The 27,451-nt window shown below is 31.1% G+C and overlaps 6 protein-coding genes across 6 annotated transcripts; 3 read left to right on the forward strand and 3 right to left on the reverse strand.

Annotated features, from left to right (window-relative positions):
• The first annotated feature begins 1,991 nt into the window (after positions 1-1,991).
• HELRODRAFT_100710 (hypothetical protein) lies at positions 1,992-10,639 on the forward strand. Its single transcript, XM_009022443.1, has 24 exons — positions 1,992-2,080; positions 2,337-2,485; positions 2,794-2,917; positions 3,105-3,305; positions 3,486-3,620; positions 3,698-3,802; positions 3,961-4,020; positions 4,125-4,269; positions 4,622-4,694; positions 4,780-4,858; positions 5,181-5,300; positions 5,514-5,614; positions 5,874-5,949; positions 6,106-6,192; positions 6,492-6,605; positions 6,932-7,094; positions 7,357-7,466; positions 7,885-7,988; positions 8,323-8,422; positions 8,742-8,858; positions 9,044-9,101; positions 9,186-9,300; positions 9,526-9,638; positions 9,790-10,639. Exons 1-24 carry the CDS (start codon positions 2,063-2,065, stop codon positions 9,855-9,857), a joined length of 2,535 nt encoding a protein of 844 aa, XP_009020691.1. The 5' UTR covers positions 1,992-2,062; the 3' UTR covers positions 9,858-10,639.
• A 1,210-nt stretch (positions 10,640-11,849) lies between these two features.
• HELRODRAFT_175014 (hypothetical protein) lies at positions 11,850-13,115 on the reverse strand (the record flags this gene model as incomplete). The annotated part of the gene is made up of 1 exon (XM_009022444.1): positions 11,850-13,115. One exon carries the CDS (start codon positions 13,113-13,115, stop codon positions 11,850-11,852), a length of 1,266 nt encoding a protein of 421 aa, XP_009020692.1.
• A 735-nt stretch (positions 13,116-13,850) lies between these two features.
• HELRODRAFT_175015 (hypothetical protein) lies at positions 13,851-17,136 on the forward strand (the record flags this gene model as incomplete). Its single annotated transcript, XM_009022445.1, has 12 exons — positions 13,851-13,876; positions 14,105-14,171; positions 14,300-14,443; positions 14,563-14,715; positions 14,816-15,055; positions 15,237-15,323; positions 15,669-15,770; positions 15,950-16,077; positions 16,170-16,271; positions 16,398-16,584; positions 16,665-16,823; positions 17,038-17,136. The coding sequence occupies 12 exons, from the start codon at positions 13,851-13,853 to the stop codon at positions 17,134-17,136; spliced, it is 1,494 nt and encodes a 497-aa protein (XP_009020693.1).
• A 551-nt stretch (positions 17,137-17,687) lies between these two features.
• HELRODRAFT_82006 (hypothetical protein) lies at positions 17,688-18,897 on the forward strand (the record flags this gene model as incomplete). Its single annotated transcript, XM_009022446.1, has 3 exons — positions 17,688-18,348; positions 18,418-18,608; positions 18,685-18,897. 3 exons carry the CDS (start codon positions 17,688-17,690, stop codon positions 18,895-18,897), a joined length of 1,065 nt encoding a protein of 354 aa, XP_009020694.1.
• A 1,083-nt stretch (positions 18,898-19,980) lies between these two features.
• Positions 19,981-21,265, reverse strand: HELRODRAFT_175017 (hypothetical protein; the record flags this gene model as incomplete). Its single annotated transcript, XM_009022447.1, has 5 exons — positions 19,981-20,171; positions 20,314-20,501; positions 20,589-20,683; positions 20,820-21,044; positions 21,236-21,265. The coding sequence occupies 5 exons, from the start codon at positions 21,263-21,265 to the stop codon at positions 19,981-19,983; spliced, it is 729 nt and encodes a 242-aa protein (XP_009020695.1).
• A 148-nt stretch (positions 21,266-21,413) lies between these two features.
• On the reverse strand, positions 21,414-25,983 carry HELRODRAFT_192345 (hypothetical protein). The gene is made up of 13 exons (XM_009022448.1): positions 25,827-25,983; positions 25,524-25,647; positions 25,003-25,224; positions 24,631-24,716; positions 24,103-24,203; positions 23,846-23,963; positions 23,474-23,584; positions 23,273-23,341; positions 23,046-23,146; positions 22,615-22,790; positions 22,380-22,537; positions 22,044-22,193; positions 21,414-21,797 (listed from the first exon to the last, which is right to left on the reverse strand). The coding sequence occupies exons 1-13, from the start codon at positions 25,870-25,872 to the stop codon at positions 21,691-21,693; spliced, it is 1,569 nt and encodes a 522-aa protein (XP_009020696.1). The 5' UTR covers positions 25,873-25,983; the 3' UTR covers positions 21,414-21,690.
• Positions 25,984-27,451: the final 1,468 nt, after the last annotated feature.

The following is a 27,451-nucleotide window of genomic DNA, read 5'->3' on the forward strand; positions in this document are numbered from 1 at the left end:
AGAATGATTGACAGTAAGTTTGTTAGAAGAAAACCAGTTTGAAAGTTCTGAAAGGACCGAATTTATATGATCTGAACATGAAATGTCGTCGGGAGTAAATAGGAGATTCGTGTCGTCGGCAAATAGTATACATTTAGTTCCAATAGATATATTATGAATGTCGTTTATGTAGATTAGGAATAGAAGTGGGCCGAGGATTGATCCCTGAGGTACCCCAATGGAAGTTAAGGCCTTTGAAGATTGGTAATTGTCAATAGTGACGTATTGATTCCGATGTGAGAGATAACTTTGAATCCACCCGAGAGCTTCTCCTCGAATACCATAACAACTTAATTTATCAAGTAAGATGCTGTGATTAATAACGTCAAATGCTTTCGAAAGGTCTAAAAACAAACCAACTGAGAGTTTTTTGTCATTGAGTTTGGAGAGGATGTGATGGACATAATCGAGTAGAGCAAGTTCCGTTGAGTGGCTAGGGCGAAAACCATATTGGTTGTTGCAAATAATTTTATGTACTTCAAAGAAAGAAAATAGTCTGACATAAACTGCTTTTTCTAGTAATTTTGACAACGGAGACAGTAGAGAAATCGGCCTGTAGTTATTAATGTCGGCATTATCTCCTTTTTTAAATATGGGAATAACTTTCGAGGTTTTAAAGCAGTCCGGAAATATATATATATATATATATATATATATATGTATATATATATATTATTAATAATGTGTATGTTTGTGTGTATTTATATGTGTGGTGTGTGTATGCGTATGCGTGTTGTGTGAGTGCGTGTTCCAAAGCAGGCAATAGAAAAACTACAATAAAGCCATAACATCAGAACAACAATAGATCCAAAAACGTTTATTAAAAATCCAAATTGATAAAACCTAGTAATGAAACAAAAAAATAATAATTATAAATTAATAAATTTACATAAAATAAGAAATATCGGATATTACAACATATAACAATAAAACAGATAAATAGACGAAACTATAAATCAACCGTAAAAGGTAAAATTTTTAACCAGAAGCATAAAAAATACAAGTGCACCGATACAACAAACCTAAATACCAGTTATTTGATAAAAATTATTATGAACATTGTAATAAAAGTCTGTATAAATAACAATTAAAAGAAAAATGGCTTCGTTGCACGACATTTCCAGTTAAACAATCATAAACTTTTCCTATTAAGATACGATCTTATGGGTTCTATTCTACTCACACACACACACACACACACACACACACACACACACACACACACGCACGCACGCACACACGCACACACACACAGTTATAGTATTTTATGATTAAAATCGACAAAACATAAAACCTAGCTAGAAATTTATATTGGCTAATTCGCTAATTCATGTTGTTTTTTACATAGTTTTAAAATGACGTCATTTTCAGCACAGATTTTACAAAGAAGTATTCATCTTATTTTAATAGTTTTCATTTCATTATTCAAAGAAATAATCACTTTAATAAACTCAAAACGAAAATTTGTATTATCTTAATATTTCAAAAAGTTATTAACAAAAAAGCTGAAACCAATATGCGTTCAACATCAAGATTATGGTTTGATTGAATTAGAAAATATTTATAGATGGTGATGATTTATAGATATATAAATACATATAATACACGAGAGTTATATAGAGTTATAAAAATGTATATAAACTTATTTAAAGTTATATAGAGCTATATAAAGTATTATCGAATAATAAAGAGTTATATAGAAATATATTATAGTTTTATAGAGTTATATTAAGTTACATAGAGTTATCATCGAGTTATATAGAGTTATATAAAGTTATATAGTGTTTTATAAAATTATATCGAGTTAAGTCAAGTAAATATTTCATATACATAACTTGTTTGTTAAAACCTATGCAATTTCAAAAGTAAGCCAATAAGCCAACAATTTTAAGAAAGTCAATGCCGGCAACCCTATACTTTCTATCCATCAGTCTTTATTCTTTTGTTTTGGGCGATAATAAGATAAACAAATTCATTCGTACTTTTTTGTTATATCATTTAACATTTAAATCTAACTGAAGTGATGGAGGACATTATTTTTGTGAGGAAATTTGTAATATTTATTAATTTGTTCCAAACAATAATTGTGAAAAATTTCTTTCCTGACTAACTAAGTTATTAAGTAAATTACTAAACTTTAAAAAATTTAATTTTAAAATTAAATTTATTTTTTACACTTTATTATTAATTTGAAATTTAAATTAATAATAAAGTGTAAAAAATATATAAACTATTTTGTAATTACTAATTTTCTAATTAGAATTACCTTCATTCATCTTTACATGAAAATTAAACAGGAAGAGGAAGACATTCCATATGAGGAGGAAATCTTGAGAAATCCTTACAGTGTGAAATGTTGGTTGAGGTATATCGAACACAAAAAATCTGCCCCCAATGACGTCATCAACATGCTGTACGAACGAGCCCTCAAAGAACTACCTGGAAGGTTAGTTGTAACTTTTAGGAGTTAGGTCTTAGAACAGAACTTCTAACATCTAACTACTAGCTGAATTTTGTTAGGATGATTTTTATTTTAAGAGGTTATTGTTGAACAATTATCAAATTTCAATGAATAATGCTGTGTCTGTCTACTTTTGATAATCAAATTTAATTTCATCTGTTGCTTTTTATGTCCTTTCATGTCATGTTATTCATAATTTTTAAAAAACAAATGAACTAAACAATAATTAAATTAAAACATATAAAAAAAGAATTTTAATATTTTCTAATAGATGAAATTTTCTCCCAATGCAGTTATAAAATCTGGCATAGTTACCTAAAGTTGAGACTTGTTCAGATTAAGGGAATCAATATCAATAGTAACATGTATAAAGATCTCAATAGCACCTTTGAAAGATCACTCACATTCATGCATAAGGTATTTAACTATGAACTTTTTCAATTGCTTTGTTTTTCCATACTTCAAATCCTATAGAGTATATTTTTGGATCATATTGTAAGTTTAGACTATCAACTTTATTCCATACTTTCAAAAAATTGTTGTTATATCTGCTTCATTCTGCATTAGTATCCATTTTAAACAATATTAACATCTCCCCTTCCAGATGCCACGAATTTGGTTGGAGTACCTACAATTCCTAATTGACCAGGGCTTCGTAACCACAACGAGAAGAGCATTCGATCGAGCCCTGCGATCCCTACCCATCACCCAACACCAGAGGATATGGAATCTGTATCTTCTCTTCCTCATGAAGTATCCTGATTTGCAGGAAACTATTGTCAGATGCTATCGAAGATATCTTAAGGTTGGTGTGTTTTTTTTAATTTTAAAAGTACTTAAAATGCTCATTATTATAAAGTTCATTTATTTTTATGTATATTATAAAGCTGGTGTATGCTTTGAAAACTTCATCTTAGAATATTGTTTTGAGACTTTAGTTAACTTTTTGAAAATTTTGATAAAATTCTTGTTCTAAAATGTACAGTTGATGCCAGAAGATTCTGAAGATTTCATTGACTACTTGAAGTCAGTTGATCGACTGGACGAGGCAGCCATCTTGCTGGTCAAAATCATCAATGATGACAAGTTCCAATCAAAATATGGAAAGTCAAAGCATCAGGTTTTTTATTTTAAATCATCTTTTAATTGTTTATTTATTTGATAATTATTAAAAAATTTTAAATAAAACTTTTTTAGCTGTGGAATCAGTTATGTGATCTTGTCTCAAAGAATCCGACCAAAGTGGTTTCTCTGAAGGTTGAGCCGATTGTGAGGCAGGGAATCAAGAAATACACAGACCAAGTAATCTACCCTTATCAATTTTTTACTTTTATCTGATTTTCTCTGTTATCAGCTCTAATCAGGGATGCTAAAATTTTTTTTTCTGTACTACCTAAATAATATATACCCATTTAATATTTTAGTTTTACTATTAAAATGAATGGAATGAAATTGTTCAGGTTGGTATGCTGTGGAATGCTCTCGCAGATTATTACGTTAGAAGTCAGCTCTTTGAAAGGGTTAGATGAATGGTTTTTATTCACACTAAAAATTAAAATTTTCAACATTGAAAGGTAGAAATTGGCAAATATTTCTCACAAAAACCATCGAAACTCCTGCACAGGCTCGAGATATCTACGAAGAAGCCATGTTAAGTGTCATGACTGTCAGGGATTTCACACAAATTTTCGATGCCTACACTCAATTTGAGGACCAAATAATCAGAGCAAAAATGGAGGCAACTAATTCACTGGGCCCCACCGAAGATGGTTAGTGATGTTAGTGTAAAATAGGGATGTGCCGTTATTTGTTTGTAGATGTAAATTGGTGTTGAGTGTATTTTTACATTTAGTTGGTGATGTTTTATATACTTGTTTCTGTGTTTTGTGTGTTGTTGCAATGACTTGATATTGGCTTAATTTTTGGTTCAAGTTTTCGTATTTAATACATCATGTACCCATTCTATTAATATGTAATATTCTTTCAAGTGAAATCATTAACCTGTAAATTAGCTGTGTGAACATATTTAAATGAATGATTAATTGAATGAATGAATGATTGAATCAGTGAATTATAAATGAATTAATTAATTGATTGTTTAATTGAACAACTAACAAATAGATGACTTGGAGTTGGAAATGCATCTGGCTAGGCTGGAAGACCTCATGGAAAGGAGGCCTTTGTTACTTAATAGGTAAGGTACACTACATAATATGTATATATATATATATATATATATATATAGTTATTCCATTATCAATTTATTATGTATCATGCAGCGTCTTACTAAGGCAAAACCCTCACAATGTCCATGAATGGCACAAGAGGATCAAACTCTATGAAGGAAAACCAAAAGAGGTAACGATGATGATGGTGGTGAAGTGATTTTGATGATGATGATGAAGTGATTACAATGATGATGATGATGGTGAAGTGATTACGATGACGATGATGATGATGATGAAGAAAATTATGAATTTTATAATAAATAATATTGGTGATGTGTATAATGATTACCTTTATCTGTTCATTAATTTATTTACTTTTTAACTTATCGATTTATTCATTCACTCATTATGTCAGTCATTCATATATTTATTCATTTTTTCATGCATTCACTCATTCATTCATTCATTCATCTATTCTTTTCATGTAGTGTACAATAAATTATTGTGTACAGATTGTAGAGACGTACACTGAGGCCGTGGAGATAGTCGACCCGAAACAGGCTTCTGGAAAATTGTACACTTTGTGGGTTGGATTTGCCAAATTCTACGAGGATGCTGGTCAAATTACTGATGTGAGTGAGATTGCTGTGATGACGTGATATCTTGTGATAATGTTATTGTAATGTGGTGCTATGATTATTAATGTCATTTCGATAAAATGGTAATAAACTTGATGGTAATACTCTTACTACTACTAATACTACTACTAATACTAATACTACTACTACTACTACTACTAAAAATGATGATGATAATGACATGTTTTATTCTCAACTCTTTGAAAGGCTCGTCTGATTTTCGAAAAAGGTATGCTGGCAGACTTTAAGAATGTCGATGAGCTAGCATCATTGGTTTGTGAGTATGTTGAAATGGAACTTAGGCACGAGTGAGTCTTATTGCTTATTATTATTCTTATTATTTTATTGTTATTATTTGTTGTTGTTGTTTTTAATATTATTTAGCTTTTTATTCATTTCTGATTCATCATTGAGTAGTTTTTTTAGTGTCATGATCGTTGCATTAACGCTAGCTAGCTTGGCCTAATGCATCTTAAATATTATTGTTATTTATTTATAGTTTTTTTAATAATTTAATTATTTATTTATATTATTAAATTGTATAATTTATTTTTACTTCTCTGTTAGAAATTATACGGAGGCTCGTAAAGTTCTCCAAAAGGCTGTCGTACCTGTTGCTGGCATTGTAGACTTCTATGATTCGGTAGGTGCATCATTTTTTGTTTGTTTTACTGTTTATTATATTTAATTATGGTTATAATTATCAGATAATTATGACAAATTGATGAAATCTTTATGATGGATTAAAATCTTGAATTATTAAAATTTATTTAAAATTCACTACTGTATTCAAAAAAAGACGGAGCCAGTGCAAAATAGACTGTATAAATCACTGAAAGTTTGGGCACTGTATGCTGATCTAGAAGAAACTTTTGGAACACATATGGTGTTGTTTTTTTTGTATTTGTATATGTATGTAAGTGTGAGTGTGTATTTATGTATGTATTTGTAGTATGTATGTATGTAGGTTTTTGCCAGTCTCACTCATTCTGTGTGTAATGTGTTGTTTCACGTGTGTTTTTAAATACACTGTGTTGTTTTTTATTGACGCCTCTGGAAATATTGATGGGAGGATTGTAATAGATAAATAATTAATTAAATAAATATGTAATACAATATGTAATATGATAAATTATAAAATATAAATTATGATACATAACATGATACTTCATGATTTCTTCTCAGTCTTGCAAGTCAGTCTATGATAGGATACTCGATTTAAAGATAGCCAATCCGCAGATAGTTATGAACTACGCCACATATCTAGAGGAACTCAACTACTTTGAAGAAGCTTTCAAGGTAGTAATAATAAAATGAATAATTAATTAATGATAGTGTTGGTTACATCTAACAAATACCTTAAAACTATTTCATAATTTCCATAGTCAGCTTCACAATTTTTAATTCTGATACTACTATGAGAAAATAATTACTACAGCTGCTTCTACTGCTGCCAATACTACTACTACTAATACTGCTACTACTACTGCTGCTGTTACTACTGCTACTGCTGCTACTACTGGTATAAATGATACTGGTAACAACATAAATATTTTTATTCTTGTGGTTATTCTCGTTGTACTTATTAATTTTCATTGAGATATTTATCATCAAAAACTCTCTAGGCTTACGAAAAGGGCATAGCACTATTTAAATGGCCCAACGTGTATGAGATTTGGAACACGTACCTGACAAAGTTCATAGCGCGTTACAAAGGTGACAAGCTGGAGAGGGCACGTGATCTCTTTGAACAGTGCCTCGAAAAGTGCCCTGCCAAATTCGCTAAACGTAAGTGATGATGGAAAAGTTTGAATGCTGTTTTTGTTGTGGTGTTTCTTCTGCTAATGAGTGAAGCGTTGAAGCAAATAAACACGAAATCATAAACTTGTTAAACACACGCAATCGTTGTCTAAATTACTGAATTCAGCATATATACAAGGTTTTATTATTATTTTTTCATGCTAATAATGAGACTGATAATTATAATAATGATTAATATTAATAATAAAAATAATAATAATGAATAATAATGATAATAATATTGCGCCAGCTATCTACCTGATGTATGCAAAACTTGAAGAAGATTTTGGGCAGGCCCGACACGCCATGGAGGTGTACGACAAGGCTACTAAGGGGGTCCTACCTGAAGATCAATACGAGGTGAATAATCTCTCTCCATCCTCTCCTCTCTCTCTCTCCCTCCCGCTCTCTCTCTCTCTCTCTCCCTCTCTCTCTCTGGATGTTGTATGTGTATTTCTGTTTTATCTATGTAATATTGTTTTGTAATATTGGCATTGCTAGAAGTAGTAGTAGTAGAAGTGGCAGAGCAGATATTGTAGTAATAGTATTATCAGTGGTAGTAGCAGCAGTAATCTTCTTAGAAGTCTTCGTAATGTTTGTAGAAGTTGTATTGTTAATACTACTACCAGTAGCAATGTGTATCAGTAGTAGTAGTAGTAGTAGTAGTAGTAGTAGAAGTAGTAGTAGTAGTAGAGTAGTAGTAGCAGCGGTTGTAGTATTATTTACATTTAGCGCTCATCACATCTTAATCGCTGCACCGTCATTTTTTCTCCGCCAGATGTACAACATGTACATTAGAAGAGCGACGGATTTGTACGGCCTTACACATACAAGGGGTATTTATCATAAGGCTATCGAAGCACTCACTGATGACCAGGCCAAGTTAGGATGACGATGGTGATGACGTCAACGACGATGGTGATGACGTCGATGATGACGATGATGATGACGATGACAAATGAGCTATCTGTGACGAGAATTATTGTGATGATTGTAATTATAATATGAGAACTGGTACTGAAAAAATGATGAAAATAGTGATGATGATGTTGCTAATGTCATCATTTCAATGATGATATTCAATGATGATTGTGATGAACCAAGACGGCGATGATGATAATTCCATCATACACTATCACACCATATAATAAATTTCTATAATCCATGTTATCTATAATATCTATAATTTTATCATCTATAATAAAATCAATCCCAGGGACATGAGTATGAGGTTTGCCGACTTGGAGTGCAAGCTCGGTGAGATTGACAGGGCGCGAGCCATATATGCCCACTGCTCTCAGATGTGTGATCCCAGGGTCTGTCTATTGGTTTTATACTTTTAATTAATTAATTTTTTAGTTAATTAACTAATTTATTTATTTAATTATGGTTTTTTGTCAATGGCGGTTTTTGAAATTATCATTGGTGATATTTAGGTTAACCATTGTTCGCTGCTTACAGGATTTTGCTGGAGTAGTTTGCTTTCGTTGTTGATATAAATTTAATTATTTAATGATGAAAAATTTTTGGTTTTGTAAGTTTCTACCGCAGCAATGACGATTCTGGTATGAAAATATAAATTTAATCTTCAGGTAGAGTTACAAAACCGACCTAATCTGATGTTGTTTCATTTAGGTGGCAGTCGACTTCTGGAAAACCTGGAAGGATTTTGAGATCCGTCATGGGAATGAGGACACATTGAGAGAGATGATGAGGACGAAGAGGAGCGTCATGGCCATCTTCAACACGCAGGTTTGTTCAAGCTGTTAGAAATAGATGTGCTAACATGTACAACTATTACGGTTTATTGATAAATAAATTCTACAATAATATCAAAGACAATATTATTAAAGACGTTTGTATATAACTATACCTGAAAATTAACGATATTAATCAAATAATGTCTTTACAAAACAAATACTTATAATTTTCTGCAGGTTAATTTCATGTCTGCTCAGATGCTATCTGCTCATGCTGCCAAACGAGCTCATGAAGGTTAGCTTGGTGTTGCGGTAGTTAAACGATATTTTATTTGAGTTTTAATCAATCAATTAATTTAAAAATAAAATTAATTAACAGCTGAAAGTGCAGTGGATGACAGCATGAGATCGTTGGAGAAGAAGGCAAGAGAATTAGCGGAGGAATCTAAGAAGGATGAAGTAGCATCTTCAGCTAACATGGCTGGACTTTCCAAGTTTGTTTTTTATTCAGTTATTTCAATTCAGCCATTTTAGTTGGTTCACTCTATTTCAATAATTTTTTGTCGATTTCCGTTAAACATTTCATCTAATCATTTAATTTCATTCATTTCAAATTATTCATCTCAATTATTTCAATTCAATGGTTTTTTCTCCAGCATTTATTAGCACATTAAAAAAGTCGGCTCTACACTTTTACTAAACTTCTTTCATCTGCCTAGATTTGTGAGAGGGCAGGCAACTGATGACGAACTCGGACAACTAGCTGAAACAAAAAATCCAGACGAGATAGACATAGATGACGACAATGAAGATGAAGAGGATATAACTGAAGGTCGGTTGAAGATTATTTTCATCTGTACACGAAAATTTCATCAAGCATGTAGTACATACACCTAGTGCAAACGCTTAGAATTTATATTTTTTAGTAGTAGTAATTCCTAAATCAGTCTTACTTGAATTTTCTTTCACTATTTTATACACAGAATTTGAACTTGAGAAGCAAACCATCCCTAGTGAGGTGTTTGGAAAATTATTGCCTGAAAATGATTGAAGTCACTTTACGTTTGAAATAAAGATTAAACACCGACATGAAGTGTAACGTCTGCCACATTCATTGCATATTCAATTGATAATTTTCAAACTATTTCACATAACTTTCAAACTATTTCACATAACATTCAATAATGTCAGATCTATTTAAACATGTAAAACATTATGGATACTGATACAGAATTACACAGTTTCTATGCTTCCTTTCCTCACTACTTTGCAAACATACCACAATTTATTATGATTTGCATAACACATCAGCAACATGCTGCTCTGCCTATGAAAATAAGTTGAAGACATTTTGTAATGATTTAATTACCATGTAACAACATTGTTTCATTGTTAATTTCACATAATATCTTATGCACAAAAAATACTATGACAATAATACTTATTTAAATAATAAAATAAATTTGACGATCACAATACAACTAAGAGTAAATGATATAATATTCATCTAATACAGCACGTTACTAGGGAAGCTCACATTATTTAAAAACATTTTTTGTATATGTATGCGTAGTACAAGTCTGTGTGTATGCGTATGTATATGTGTGTAGTGTGTATGTCTTTGTATATGTGTCTAATGTGTATGTATACGGTTGAGACTAAGCAAAACGTATCTAGATATGTTTATATACGTGATGGGTACAAACGTGCATTTGCGTCTGTCGATCAGTGTATCATACTATTAAATATGCACATGATTAGATGGGTGTGTGTGTGTGTGTAATGAATTCATAAATATGTGTGGAAATCTCATTAAAAGTATCCAAGAAGTTTTGTTTGTTACTAAATCGCTAACTCTCGAAGAACATTACTGCTTATAAATGCAACAGAAATGTTCTAATTAAAACTATTTTGTTCGAAACTGATCAAGAATTTCGAAACACGTAATAAAAGAACTAACAAGAGACGGTCAATGGATCATCAATAGAGTGTTAAAATCTGCATCTCAAAATCAGTTGCTCTGTGCTCTAGTGTCGCGACGAAACAGACAGACAAATACAGCAACAAAGTAAAAGTGTAAGTACAGACTACCAACGCCACATATTCTGCACTGCCATCATGTGTTAGTGTTAAATCAACAAAGAATCTGTAAAGAAACATGACGGTAAAAAATACATTTAGAGGAAGTAAAACATAGCAAGATATAATGAAACTCGTTTGTGCACATTATCAAATCACATGAACTACTACATTACAATCAACTACTAATCAACATGAAACGACTAGAGACTACATCAATACAACAATTTCAAAATCTTAACGATCTTGCCATTTATCTAAATTTTATAGAGAAAAAACGCGAAAATCAGTTAACACGATGAACAACAGACGACAACTGCAATTGACTAGAATATTTAACACCAAAGTTTAAAAATTTCCACAAACTTCCCACAATCACAAAAATTTTTAAAAGATACGGTAGGACATAATAACACGCACGCACAAACACACATATACATACACACACACATATATGTATATACCATATAAAAAAATTACAAAAATACACATCTCAAACGTTTGTAATAAAGATATAATAAATAATTGTGTATATAAATTATACAATACAAGTAAAGGATATATATAAATAAAAGATATATAAATAATGCAACGATACCCTGGTGTAGATTATGTATATATACTTATACATACATATATATATGTGTGTGTGTGTGCTTGCGTGTGTGCGTGTACATATAAAGTTTGTGCGTATCAGAAACTGCAATTATTGAGATATTCATCTGAATGAAATGTACACATGTGGTAATAAATGGAATAATAAACTTGAATGCTTAATAATATGAGAATGATTTGAATAGAATGGCTACGTGTGACCATGGAATGTGATGTTAAATGAGTAAGTTAAGTGAAAAGAAATATAGATGATGTATCAGTAAATCTCATTCTATAAGTGTATCATTGATTAATTTCATATATAATATCATTGAAATAATTTTATTATATATAAACAGTGTAATGTCTTTCAGATATTTTTGACATTCTTTGTGTTGATGCTTGAAGAGTGTATTTTAACTCTGTGAGAATATGAAGCCTGTCTAGTGAGAAAAACCTTTGGACAGAACTGACATTTGTATGTTTTTCTAAGAGAATGCTTTGAATTTATGTGACACTTCAGACCATCCATGGTTCTAAATGATAGGTTACATGTGCTACAGTTCAATCTTTTAAATAACTTTTCATAGCTTTTAAACTCATTGGTGTTAACAAAGTTATTTTCTTTTATAGAGAACATTTCATTGTAAGATTCATGGTCATTACATTTTGCAATTACATCGTTAGTAAAATTGCTGAATATGCTAGAGTAAAAACTGCTGTTTATGTTAATACCTGAAAGATAGTTAGAATTATTTGATAAGCTTTCTAGTATATCTTCTGATTTTATAAGCAAAGAGTGAAACTTCATATGGATTTCAAATGATTCCACTGAATTTAGCTGTGCATTACAAATTGAACAGGAATAAATGTTTGATTCAATTTGATCATCCTTAGTTATTTCACTGGATTCACCCATATTTATCAAATAAGATTTGATTATGTCTGTGATTACATTTTGAGAACTGTTGTTGTCACCAGCTGATTGCTGAATGTTAGATAAAGAAATATTTGGGTCAATCAGATGCTCTTCTTCTTCATCCATCGTTGATTTATGATGGGTCTGAAGAACTTTTTCAGTTGGCTGTGCATCATTTTCTATCAAAAAATTATTTTCATCATCATTGTAAACTGTTTCTTCTTTGCTTTCCAAATCTGCAATTAACATTTTATTAACAACTTCTAAATGCTTTCTTCTATTCTTCTTCTTTAGACAGCCATTTTTTTGATAAAGAAGTTTGGAGAATGAATTTATTTGTTTTATGCTGTCACTCAACTTGGATTGGCAACTTTCATTCATCAAACTATGAGAAGAGTCATCAGTGATGTTGCTATTATGTAAGTTATCGTTGTTATTCATGTTGCTGGTATGCATGATGTTGGTTTTGTTGTTGCTCACTTTGTTGTTAATGAGAGATTGCTTGTTCTCCTTCTGCTTCTCCAAATGTTCATTCAGTAACAAATTGGAAAATTCTAAGCCGTCTGCTAGAACGTGGATGCTACCATAGATATCGAGCTTGTAGTTATATATGACGGCCAACTCGCATAAATCTGTCAGAAACTGTTTGATGGAGGAATGGAAGCAGCTCTTATTGAAATTGTCATCAGCAGCAGTAGCAGTACAAAAATCATGCATGACTTAACAAAAACTTTTTTAAAAGTTTTCACATTATTTGAACTTGAAAAATCGGTTAAAGTTTCATCCTTAACTGACTACGTTTGCAACTCTTTTTCATTAAAACGGAGCGAGACAAACAGACAAATGTTGATGAACAAGGAGATTGAGCAAAGCTCAATAAGACACAAAGAGACAAAGAACTAATATTTTTATGGTCGGACTTGAATTATATAATTTGAAATTATTTTTGTCAATTTTAATGAGAACATTGCAATTTTCTAAATAAACCTATTTATTGCTTTATTAAACAGTAGGTTAGCCACCATGTTTTCAAAACAAAAATTTCGGATTTAATTACAATGTTTCAAACATATTATGTCAAATAAATATTTAGTATTAGTTGTTTGTTGAAACCCGTGCAATTTTGTAATTTAGCCAACCATGGTTTCAATAAGCCACTGTGTTTTTTAAACAAAAAGCAATATTTTTAATTCAATTGACAGCAATAATTTTGAAATATAAAATTTAATTATATTGTTTTGAAAATATTTAGTTTAGTCAGGTAAATATTTTGTATTAGTTGTTCGTTAAAACCCATGCAGTTTCGTACGTAAACAAATAAGCCAAGAAAGCCAAATAGCCCGTTTAAAGTTTTTATGTCTTTGCATGTTTTTATTATAAATATAAAGTTTATTATCGCTTGTTAACATTGAGATTACCGATTGCGTAAAAATATTAAATTTTCAGCAAAACATGGCCGTGGAAATCGAATCGACAGAGTTAGCTTCCGTTTTTTTATGAATATTTATGTAAATTTTAAAAATTTGAATTTAACGCGTAATTTCTCTATAGTTATGTTATATTAGATATCATGATCTGGTTTATCTTGTTTTAATTCAAAACAATTGATTTCTTAATTAAATGTTAAATAATAATGTAATTAATGAAATTAAAAATATAGATGCATAGATATATATATATATATGATTTTCGTTATTTTTTTCTAGTGTCATAAGGCTCATTGAGCAATTTCTAAAAGAGAATGGATTGACAAGAACATTGTCAGTACTGCAAGTAGGGATCATCAATTTTCTTTTTATTAAATTAATAAATAGTTGTGTAACTGTTTTACATAATGTTTATTCACTTTAAAATAATTTTTTATCCTAATATTATGTTTATTTATTAAATATTTGTTTCAGGAAGAAACAGGAATATCATTGAACACAGTTGATTCTGTAGACAGCTTTGTATCAGACATCAACAATGGCCACTGGGATACAGTACTGCAAGCCATACAATCCCTCAAGCTGCCTGATCAAAAACTTATTGATCTGTATGAACAGGTATTTTTGATAGCACCATTATTGAAACTGCTTATTAAAGAAATCTTTCTAATGTTTTTTTAACATTTTTATACTGAAAATGATTTTGAACTTTAAAATTTATTTTTGAAAATTTTCAGATTGTTCTAGAACTGATAGAGTTGAGAGAATTGGGAGCAGCAAGATCTTTGTTGAGACAAACTGATCCCATGGTTATGATGAAACAACAGTATCCAGATAGATATCTTCATTTAGAGAACATGCTGAGTAGATCTTTTTTTGACCCAAGAGAGGTCTGACTCTTCTTGCTTTCATCAGCATACATTCAATTTATAATCTATATAGTATTTTTTTCTTTTCGACTAAACAAAAAATAAAATGACATTTTTACAGGCCTATCTAGAGGGACAATCAAAGGAGCGAAGGAGGGTGGCCATAGCACAGGCCCTAGCAGGAGAGGTGAATGTGGTACCCCCCGCCAGACTTCTATCTCTGCTGAGCCAGTCACTCAGCTGGCAACGCCACCAGGGCCTCCTTCCACCTGGAACAACCATCGATGTCTTCAGGGGAAAGGCAGCTGTGAAGGAACAGGAGGAGGAAAAATACCCAACACAACTTTCTAGGGCTCTCAAGGTCTTTGCATTTTTTTTCATTTTTTTCTATGCTCATACCTATTTTACAAATAATTTCAAATTAGTGCATCATCTAATCAAATTAATTATCATTATTTCATGGGTTTTGACTTATAAATGTGTCAAAGCAATGAAATATAGTTTGATAACGTTAACAAATTATTCTCCAACTGAACAAACAGTTTGGCCAAAAAGCTCATGTTGAGTGTGCTCGATTCTCACCAGATGGCCAATATTTGGTTACCGGATCAGTTGATGGCATCATCGAGGTTTGGAACTTCACAACTGGCAAGATTAGGAAGGATCTTAAATATCAGGCTGGTTATCTACCATGTTAATTTTACATTGAATAACTTTCAATTATTTATTTTCAATGTTTTTCATTCTAATATTACTTGATACAATTGATAGAGTGATGTTTATTTTACTTTGTACGATTTGCTTTGTATAATTTACATTTACGTTAATTTGATAACTCTGCATATATATACTTTATTTTGAGTATTTTACATTTTGATATTACAGTGAATAGAGGCATATGGACCTCTATGTTATGTTAACAATTTTCTCAGGAGTTCATTCTAATACAATTTTTTCCTGTTTAATTATTACAGGCTCAAGACAATTTTATGCTGATGGAGGAGGCAGTCCTATGCCTGAACTTCAGCAGAGATTCTGAAATGCTGGCTTCAGGTGGACAAGATGGAAAAATTAAGGTCAGTTTTTAACATTCATGGTATCGGCTCATTTAACAACTTGTTCTGTATTTTATTAGTTTTTATTAAATTTACATTGAGACTGTTAAATGATTTTTTAAAGTGTGGATTTATAGAATTATTTAAAAACTTGTTTCATAAAATATAAATGAGGACATTATTTAAAAAAAATTTTCAAGGTGTGGAAAGTTCTGACAGGTCAGTGTTTGAGAAAATTGGATAGGGCACACTCGAAGGGCATCACATCAATCTACTTCTCCAGGGACAACAGCCAGCTGCTCACTGCATCATTTGATATGGTCATCAAGTAGGTTTTCCCTTTTTTTTTTGTAGTCTCAGTATACTCAGGAAATATTTTTTAAACTTTATTTTTGATTAAATATCTTTTGTTTTTTTTAGGATATTTGGATTGAAGTCAGGTAAAGCTTTAAAAGAATTTAGAGGACACACGTCGTTTGTGAATGATGCCATTTTCAGTTATGATATGCACCAGATCATCAGGTTTGCATTCAACTGTTAATCGAAGTTTTGGTGATGTTTTAATGAAAGATATGTTTTGATATTTGTTTTCTTTTTTACATAATGAAAAAAATTTGGCTAATAAGTTGAAAAAATTTTATTTGTCAGCACCAGCTCAGATGGTACAATAAAGATATGGAACATCAAAACTACGGAGTGTTCAAGTACACACAAATCATTTGGTGGTGCTTCAGGTGTTGATGTTACTGTTCACAGTGCACAGTTGCTTCCTAAAAATACTGAACAATTTGTTGTATGCAATCGATCCAACACCGTCGTCATTATGAACATGCAAGTTAGTTTTTAATCACTTTAGTGTTTTTTTTTCATTTATTTAATTTTTTCAATTTATTTATAATCACTGTTTCTTCTTAGGGCCAAATTGTAAAAAGTTTTTCAAGTGGTAAAAGAGAAGGTGGAGATTTTGTGTGCTGCACGTTGTCGCCCAGAGGTGAATGGCTCTATGTCATTGGAGAGGATCGAGTTATGTACTGCTTCAGTTTACTTACGGGAAAACTTGAAAGAACACTTAACGTTAGTCTTTAACTGAGTCACTTTCGTTTGTTATTATAAATCAGTTTTTAGTTATTAAAAAATCAATAGTAGTTTCGTTATTGAAACGTTATGTTTTAAACTAATATTCAAAAGCCTGATCAATGATGAAATTATTTTGTTATTAAAGTTTTGTAATTTTTATCTGGTAATTAGTTTCGATCTAATTAATCAAATTCACGATCATGCGTTACAGATTCATGAGAAAGACGTCATAGGCATTGCTCATCATCCTCATCAGAACCTCATTGCCACATTTTCAGAAGATGGAATATTGAAGTTGTGGAAACCTTAATTTTTATTATTATCCGAGCTAACTCCCTTCGAATCTATTAAAATTGACAATTGCTAATATTTTTGGTTGTCCATAAAATGTTTGAAATTCTGTAATGAAAAATGTTTTGTCTTTGTATTCGGTCTTGATAAACATTCTAGCGATAATAAAATTTATCAAACTTGTGGCTTGTTTTTTGTCTGAGTTTGAGTTAAAATAATATTAAAAAAAAAATTAAATATTTTAAAATTTTTAATTAACAACATCAATATTGTTTGAAGATAACTTTTCGGAATCAAAAATTTCATTGTATGTATGTGTTGATGTTGATAGTGACTATCACTATATAATATATATATATAACTGATAGAGTATATAAAAAAATAAGTTATACTTAAAAAAATAAGTCTTATTCTTATTTTATATAATATATTATATATCAATTTTAATTTTTAAATACTTGGCCAACTATGAAAATTTCTATTTTTGTTTCACTGGTATTAGTAATTTTTATTTTTATTATTATTAATTTTACTATTAGTATTAGTAATTTTATTAATTTAGATTGAAAAATGGAAGAAAACAATCCAGCCAATGATTTGGTGTATTTTTTATCACAGAAGTCCCTTGCAGATAACATTAAACTAACAGCTTCTGAGTATCTTCTGGGGCTAACTGGGTCTGAGGAAGGTAGAAATTTTATCGTACAAAATATAGGAGCTAATAAATTTGCAGATTTGATAGTAGACCTCATGGCAGAGAAAAGTTCTGATCTTCAACTACAAGCTCATAAATGTCTGGTAAACTTATCTGCTGAACATACAACTTATAACATGATAGCATCCGATAAAACATTAACCACTCTGTTTGAAAAAATTATTAATAATTCTTCAACTGAAAAATCAAGAGAGATTTCCGAGAAAGTTTCCATGAGTTTATCCAATTTAGCACATTGGAAAGAGGGTGCTATCAAGATAATGAACTTTTTGATGAAAAATGATAATTCTATGGTTTTGTATAAGCTGATTGAAATTTTCTTTAACAATTGCGCATCATTACATCACCTGGCATCTTTCTTCTCTAATTTGACGCAACAAAAAGAGGCAAGAAAACTTTTCCTTGACAAAGAAAAGTTAATCTTTCAAAAGCTACTAGCATTTGTATCCTTCAAAGAGTCAAAAATAAGGCAGCACGGAATAGTAGCAACAGTGAAGAACTGTTGCTTTGAAATTGGTAGGTGATTTTTATCAAGTACTGTAATGACAATGAACTGATTGCAATGGTTAATTTTTTGTATTACAGATGATCACTTGTGGTTGCTTGGAGAGCAGGTTGATATTCTGCCAAGACTCTTACTTCCTCTGGCTGGGCCTGAAGTATTTGATGATGAGGACACTGAGAAGTTGCCAATAGAGTTGCAGTATTTGGAAGATACAAAAGAACGTGAAAGTGATCCAACTATCCGAAAAATTCTTATAGAAGCCATCAGCCAAGTAACCAATTGTTCCTTATTGAGTTTTAATGTTTCAGTTTCATTGTAATAAACATTTAACAAATTTGTTGATTCAGCTCTGCACAACCCAAGCTGGTAGGAAGATAGTGAAAGATGCCAACACGTATATAATATTAAGAGAACTACACAAGTGGGAGAAGGATGAGGCGTGCATAGAAGTTTTAGAAAATTTGATTTCAATATTAATATCAGAGGAGCCTGAGAAGGGATTGGAAGATTTAAGTAAAGTTGTTATACCTGAACACATTCAACTGAATTTTTCTCGTTGACAATATATAAATATATATGTAAATATTTCCGATTTTTGTACATATTTTCCATGTTCATTTTTTTGCATAACACATGTACATAATAAACTTTTAAAACACTGATGTTCATTTGTTTTGGAGATAGTGTGGTGTTTACTGACAGGCTGCTTTGTTAAAAAAATGTTTTTGCAAGATATTCACAACTCCTTCCAAATGAAAAAATTTAAAAAAAAATTTAGCTCATACACTGGAGCCACTCTAGCACACCAACAGAAGTTGTTCAATATCAAAGTTCAATTGCCTAGTGGCTGAACATCGCCATGGAAACTACGTGACTTATTCATATAATCCTAGACTATTAGCGATGTCTCTCATAGAATAAAACTTCCAAACTCATTTTCATAATACTTTTTATTATAAATTAAATAGTTCAAAGCATCAAATGAAGCAAGATAGTTCAGGTAATTTTCATAAACTTGAATTGGCTGAGATAAAGGCGGTTGTTAATCTTATTATAAGCCCATGTGCTCCGAAAATTCTCAACAACTTTGAAAATGTAAACTTGTAAATAAATATAACAGTAATCCATGGAACAATACATTTCTAACAGATAAGCCACTGATATACATGCTTCCCCTCAAATACACAACCACCAATTACATCATCATGGCCGTTGGATCGTTCATGATTGCAGGCATCCTCTTATCAATCGTCATCATTTGGAACCGCCACAGAGCAAGGCATCATAGATACCAAACAGAAGAATTGGATAGCCAGCCAAAACACTCAACATTGAAGCACGAAGAACGATTTTAATGTTGAGTTTTTTAAATTAATAAGACAATAGAAACTCAATTCACTTTATTAAATTTTTTATTCAGCAATTAACATAATTGTATAATTGACTGTCAATATTTAACATTCACATTTCAAACTGTCCCAATTTTTCAGATAACCTAAAAAAAATAAAAACAAAAAAATTTTAAATTAAAATTTATGTATAAAAAAATATTCTTTAAGCATGAGTAAATCTCAGGTAAAGAAATACAGACAAACTTAACAAATGTAAAGAATACCAAAATATTGATATAACTCATGACTGACCTATTGAGGCAATGCCTGTTGTTGAGTGGGATCAACAGGTTTAGTTCCTTTCTGTTCAGAGTATGGCTGCTCAGGTATTGGCTGATCTTTGGGGTCCAGGATGGTCACATGATCAGGTAATGGTCGTTTAGGTCCCAGCTTACCAGTAGGATCCCATGGCAACATAATTTTGACCTTGATGCCCAAGACACCTAAAAATATTAAGTATTAAATTTAACAATTAATCAGGTTTATGTCGTTTTAAAATGTTAATAGATTAAAAAAGTTTAAAACCATAAAAAATTAAATTTGACATAATAAATTATTTATTTGAATAAAAATGATGCAACAAACCTTGTCGGAGAAGAACGTGTCTGACAGCTTGATCAACGTAATCATTCATTGGATCACCACTGTGGATCATAAGTCCGTCAAGAAACTTCATCGACTTGGCTCTTTGGCCTCTCAGTTTGCCAGAAACAATTACTTCGCATCCTTTGGCTCCACTTTCCATGATAAACTTCAGAACACCGTAACATGCTCTGATAATGAAAAAAATAAACCTTACACTCCATTTTTTAGTGAATTAAATTTTATTTTTAAAAATCCATAGTTAAACTTTTAACAACCTTCTAACTGCAAGACCTCCAATGAGTTTGTACCTCAGTGATTCAGCTTGAGCTATGGCACACAAACCTCTCGTGGCAACTTTTTCTGCATACAGCTAAAAAACAATATATAAAAATTCATTATCTTTTATGTTTCTCTCTATCATAAAAACTGTTGTTAATACTATGTGGTGAAAGTTAAGTAAAGAACTAATACACCTAACTAAAATGTTATAAAAAAAATAAACTAACTTCAACTGTACCATCTGGGAAATTGAACCTTTTCTGAACCACAGACGTCAATTCCCGAATACGGCGTCCTTTTTCGCCCAACACATTCTGTGTTCTTGTTGCCAGAATGATAATTTCGGTACGAGTTGGTGTAACTCTCACCTCAACACCACTGTAACCATCTTCAGCCAATTCTCTCGTGAAAAACTCATTCAGTTCGGCTTTGAAAACTCCGTCATTCACAAACTGGAATAAAACAATTAAAAACAATGAGCACGAACAAAAGTAAAGACAAAAATAAATCCCGAGCAATCGTATTCGTGATTGATATTTGATCGATTTTATTGAGTAATCTCATCGAAAATACGAAATTTTCTACATTTTTCAAATATATTTTTATATATAAAGCAACAAGTGAACATTAAAAGAACAAAAACCTTCCGTTTTTTCGATACTTGAGTCGCCATGTTTACACTTGCGGGGAAAAAGGAAAGGAAAAGAAATAGATATCAAGAAGAAAACATCGAGTCAATCTATCAGTCAAAAGAAATTTTGATAGTTATGTTTATGTAGCGCATTTTATCAAAATGATTTTCGCTAAGTTCAACTCCACGACTTTAAAGTTAAGTCTAATTGAAGATCAATGATTTTAATCGAAACAGATTCCTGATATGGTTTTAATTAAAGCTTAATTAAAGCTTGAATATTTCATCCACTTAACGCGGAAACTATCTAGCTTTTATTAGTGAAACTTGTTGCAATGTTGATAAAAACCAAATGATAACTGTGAATTTTATTGGGAAATGAAAGGTATTCGGACTGGACCTCAATATTAGGAACGAACGTGCACAACTATTTATTTGATAGACAACGTAAATTATCGGGATACGAATTATTCTTCTTCATCGTCATCAGCTTTCTCTGGAGAACTTCCCAGTTTTTTTGCCTTCTTGTTGTCTCTCTTCTTTTTATTCTTCATGGCAGACTTACTCATTGGTTCTGTCGTTGTTTGATTTAAATAAAATTAATTAATTATCCACTTTATGGCAAGTAAAAGTAGCAAAATGAAGTTAGATAAAATATTTCTAATTATATATATCCACAGCTGAAAAACGAACAAACATAAACATTTGCGCGCAATAATCGCGTGACAATTTAATTTAATTAATTTTCAATTTATTTTTGCATTAATTTTACTAATGCGCATGCCATACACAGCCATCAAAAAGTCCACAAGCTACCCACTGTTTTCCTGCTCTTTCAGGTTAGAAGGCAGTTCATAATCTTCCCTAAACTTTGGTTTGTATACTGCTGCTGATGTGGCTGCAGGAGTGCCTGAAGTTGATGACGTCATCTTGTTCCTCAACGCTGGCGGAACGTAGGCTGCGGGCTTGGCTAGGTGCAAACATTTATGTTAATTTATGTAATATATTAACAACCACGTATGGCCAGAGAAAAAAACTTGTAAAAAAAAAAAATAAAACCATCAATAACAAAATGTACAATAACAGCATTGACGAGAACGACACTAAAAGCTAAGTTGAAACAACGGCGGGCGGCACTAGGGACACAGCTTCTAACCGGTTGCAGTGGCAGACACAACAGCAGCCTGTGACGCAGTGAATTTCAACGTTGGTTCGGTGTGTGTACCCTCCTTAACAGGCTTCCAAATTGCAGAGTACAATTCATTGGTCTCCCATGATCTCAGTTTAATTCCTGAATAATGCCAGATCTTCAAACTGAAAAATTACAACAAATATGTGGATTATAGCATTGCAAACTTTTGCAAAAAACCCAACAAAAAAACAAAACCGACCCATTGCTAACTCGTAGCCTAGGTGACAAAGTGGCAGCCAGGAAGTGCACGCCATCAGGACACCATTCGAAATATGTCGTGTCAACAACGCTGAACTTGTTCAACATCTTATGCTTTTCCACATCCCAAAATTCCATACCTCCATTCAAATTTCCAAATCCGGCTAAACACAACAGTGTTTACAGGAAATTTTAAAAGAAGAACAATTCATTAAGGACGATAAATAATGAATTTAATGTTCTCTATAAATGATTTTGTTGGCCTGCGAAACATCAACAACAACAACAACATAACCTATACCAGGATAAAATAACATTTAAAAACAAAAGAAAAAAAATTTTATTAACTATACTACAGCAGTGTCAATAACGACATACTAAAAACATTCGTTAAAAGAATAATGATAATAATAGGCTGTCAGTAAGGATATAATTGCCAAATGGATTGAAGTATGCCAAGTTCCTTGGGGCAGTTCCAAAGTCAAATACTGGTTCACATTTCAAATTGTACAACGTGGCTTTAGCTGGCATTACTGCAGTTGGATGAATGATGAAAATGAAAGATAAAATTTATGGTGCTATCAAATGATATGGTATCAGTATCAAGAAGATACATTTTAAAAATCATAGATAAAATTATACATAAAAAAAAAACATACATCCATAGACAACACAGAACTCTTTTGAGTTAGGATGCCAAGCTATACTGTATATTGGACCAGGTTTTGCTGAAAATGATGTTGAGATAATTTTGAACAAAGAATAAATTAACTAAAACGCATAAAAAAATACAAAATAATAAAACTAATATAAAATAATAAAATTAAAATTAATAAAAACTAAAAAAGTAAAAAACCCACCCCTATGCACCTGGCAACTCTCCTGTTTGGTACTTATATAATGCAGATGCTGTTCTCCGTAATATGATTCCTCCGAGTTATCGGAAAACGTCAGCGTCAGTAGGGATGTACCTGTGTGTGATGGGCGTTCTTTCAAAATTAATTATTTATCGAAGGTCGGCTTATTATTGGATATGATAAATTACATTAGTAAGAATCTTAAAAGTCAAAACAACAACAAACATGCTACTCCAATTAACAACAATTTATGTACGTGTATATGTATAAATATGGATGGATGTATGTATATATATGCATGGGTGTATGTATGTATGTATGTATATATATGTATATACACAGGTGTATGTAAATATACAAACTATCAAGGACAACCTTCATTGTTCCAATAGAGTTCAGTCCTTTCTGCTTTAAAAAAACTTTTATTTGCCAGTGCATCAGATGGCGATGAGAAGTTGGGGTACTTGTAGAGGCGAACAAATGACGGCTCTCCCTATAAGAATTTATAGATAAAGATAACATCCAAAAAATTTTAAATAATTAACATTTTTTCAAAGAGTAACAATCAGATTTATCTGTTATAAATGCAGAACTACTATGACCCAAAAGATTGAACTTTGAATCCTGCTAACCTTTGACCCGAGAACAGATATAACAACGTGGTATGATGCAGGAGATGCCGCCAAACTGTAGCACATTATCTTGGGCATGTGCAGTTTGCATTTGACCTGAGCTGCATGTGCAAAGTAGTTGAAATGTATGTCAAGTTTCATGGTTAAATATAAATTTTGTAAAAAAAAAGAGATCAAATTTCAAAATTTTTTCCAAGATATTTTGAAAAAAAAAATTTATAAAAAAAAGTTTTCAAAACTTCATTCTACTCTTATAAATTTTTTACATTAAGCTTGTTTACAACACAATACAATGCAATGCAATACATACAATGCAACAAAACACTATAATAAACAATACAATTCAAATCAATACAATACAAAAATTAAATTTGACTTCGTTAAAGAAAATCATTTGACTAATCTATACCCAACATTCAAATATAACCCAAAACAGTCAACAGATCTTATTTAAAATACAAAATAGCATTGAAACCGAGATTGAAACTACAAACAGAATACTGAAGTTTAAAAAAAAAATCAACCAACAAAAATTATGATCCTCATAGAATAGGATATCGCTGTTGTTTGCAAGTCTCGAGCATAAAAATTCATTAGAGGTCCACTGTGGAGACCTATTAAAACATCTTATTTATGAGAACATCCTTTCATTTTCTAACTCCAAATACCAAGTATCAATAATGAAATAATTATAAAATCCTATTAATCTAAAATGTATAATAATAACAACAATCATAATAATAATTGAAATTATCACAAATATAATTTTCATCAGTAGTAGTAAAATAGTAAATAAAATAACTATTGTAAGTAGCAAAACTTAGTGTAACCGTATAATTACTTTAATATAAAAAAAGTTAAATAAATATTAAAAAAAAAAAGAACAGAGCAATGACTGACCAATCAGACTGCTTCCTATGTACAACTTCCATTACCAGTTTATTTTCCCTCCAATTATACACGTGCAGGTTACAAGGTACAGTTTCTGTGGTTTTATCTTTTGATACTGGTTCCCAAATTGCCAGATATTTCGCTAGTGGAGAAAATTTCACTTCAACTGTTTTCGGTTTTGCTACTTGCCACAGGGGTTTTTCATAATCTTCAGTAGATACTATTCTCACACTAAAAAGAAATAATATATTTAAGCGGTGATGTTTATGTATACATGTATGTATCCATTTATTTATGTGTATATATATGTATATATCTATCTATCTATGCATAAGTATTATATATGTATGTATGTGATGTAATTATTTCATGCTTTAAACTAAAACTTATTTCATTCCTAAATAAATAAAATCAAAGTTTAATGATTTATTACTATTAATCATTAATGGTTTAAAGAAATGTTTAAAATTTATGTTAAGACATTTAATAAATTAAGAAAAAAAAAGTCTTTGCTAATTTAGTGATCTCACCCTTGTGAATCAGAAATGGCCAAAAAATCACCATTTTTATTAAAAGTTAGAGTTCTACATGCTGGTAGTTCTAGCACTTTGCTACTATTCATCCATTCAATTTTTGTTGTTTTGGCACTTCTTGCTGATTTTGTAAAAATTAATTGTTTAAAAATTCTAGACTTTTATTAGTATAATTAAATGTTTTTAGTGGCAGACGAGAAGCTAGAAAAGTGAGGAGTGTGCAGTGTACCCCAGGTAGGTATGCAGAAATTTTTTTATTTTATTTTAGTGAAATTAACTTGAATAAGTTTGAAAACTAACATATAATGGTAGAATATAAATTTGAAACGCTTTCTAATTCAGCCATCTTTTTCTCTGGAAACAAGTAGTTTAATTGCTAAAAACAGCAAAACGAATTTTTTCAACTAGCGATAATACATTTTTTGTTTAGTTTCACTTTTAAATAATTTTGTTCCCCTTGCGCTTAACTCAAAACATCTTTTAATAATTTAAATAAAATTCTGGCTAAATACTAGTTGGCATTTATTTAACTGTTTGAGAGACTTTATTAAATATTGTACGATGTATCAGCAAATTAAAGTCATGTTTGTGTAAATACAGAAAACAAAACAGTGATCAATGTCTTAAGATTTGGATCACCAAATTATACATTTTCAATTGTGTTTTGTTCATGTAACATGCGTCTAGGTCCAACATATGTTTATTTCAATTACTTCGTTTACCTATATTCGCTCGTTCACGTTTCAAACCCATGGACATATACAAAGTCTAAGTTTAAACCTTAATTTACTCAACTTTAGGTACGTTTAATAACATTAGCTCACTTGTGAAAAAATGAACACCTATCAATTTATAACATTTAATTAAACACACTTCATACGCCAATTAATTACAATCCAATACATTACAATATAATATAATACAATGCACTACAATATAATACAATACAATGCATTACAATATAATACAATGCAATACAATACATTGTAATATAATACAATGCAAAACAATACACTACAATACCGAATTGTGGCGTTTATCTACAACTCGGTAGTGGCGAATAAACGTTAAGTCAAGCGAGATGTCAAAAATTTATTTCCCAAGACAGGATCGAAACTCAAAAAAAAAACTGCTTAGTTCTTAGTCCATGCGGACAAGGCACACACGTAAATTATGTATAAAAACACACACGTGCAAAATAAACAAACTAAAATAATGAAATTAAGAATATAAATAACACGAAAAAGCAGTTGAAAAATGTTAATTCAGGAAACATCGCGTACGAGCAGCATTTAGTGGAAAGCTCCCTCGCCACGTCAAGGCAGCCACTCATCGAGGGAGATGTTAGTAAAAACAAATGGTTAGGAAAAATTAAATTAAAATGATAAGCACGAACTTGCATGCATGTTTGTTTTTGGCTGTACGTTTGCATGTGTTTGTGTGTTGTATGTTTATCGCGTGAGTGCAAAGCAAACAGTACAAAGTAAAAACAAACAAACACATAACGAGTAAGATAAGAAGTTAGACCTACCTATGGTATATTAATTTCACCTAAACTTCAATCTAATTAAGGCCCTAGCTTACCTACTTTCAATTAACTCACACCTCACCTACCTATGGTCAATAAACTGAGTCCCTAGCTTACTTATAGGCAATTAACTCAGCTCAGTTTAAACTTACGTAAGATTTTAAACTACTAAAAAAAGTGCGAAATAGAAAAGATGAGAATGATGAGATGAAAAAGATGAGAGACAAATACCACATCACAACACCGAATGCGTGCGGGAGTGCGCGTGTTGTGCATGTGTGACTATGTTAGTAAACCAAGCCATGTTAATAGAGTTAGTTAGGCCAACAAATTTAAATATGCTAATTAAATGATGTTAATAAAATTATATGTGTGAAAATAAAAAATGTTAGTAAAC

The sequence above is a fragment of the Helobdella robusta genome, assembly GCF_000326865.2.
Source record: "Helobdella robusta unplaced genomic scaffold HELROscaffold_31, whole genome shotgun sequence".
Taxonomy (NCBI): domain Eukaryota; kingdom Metazoa; phylum Annelida; class Clitellata; order Rhynchobdellida; family Glossiphoniidae; genus Helobdella; species Helobdella robusta.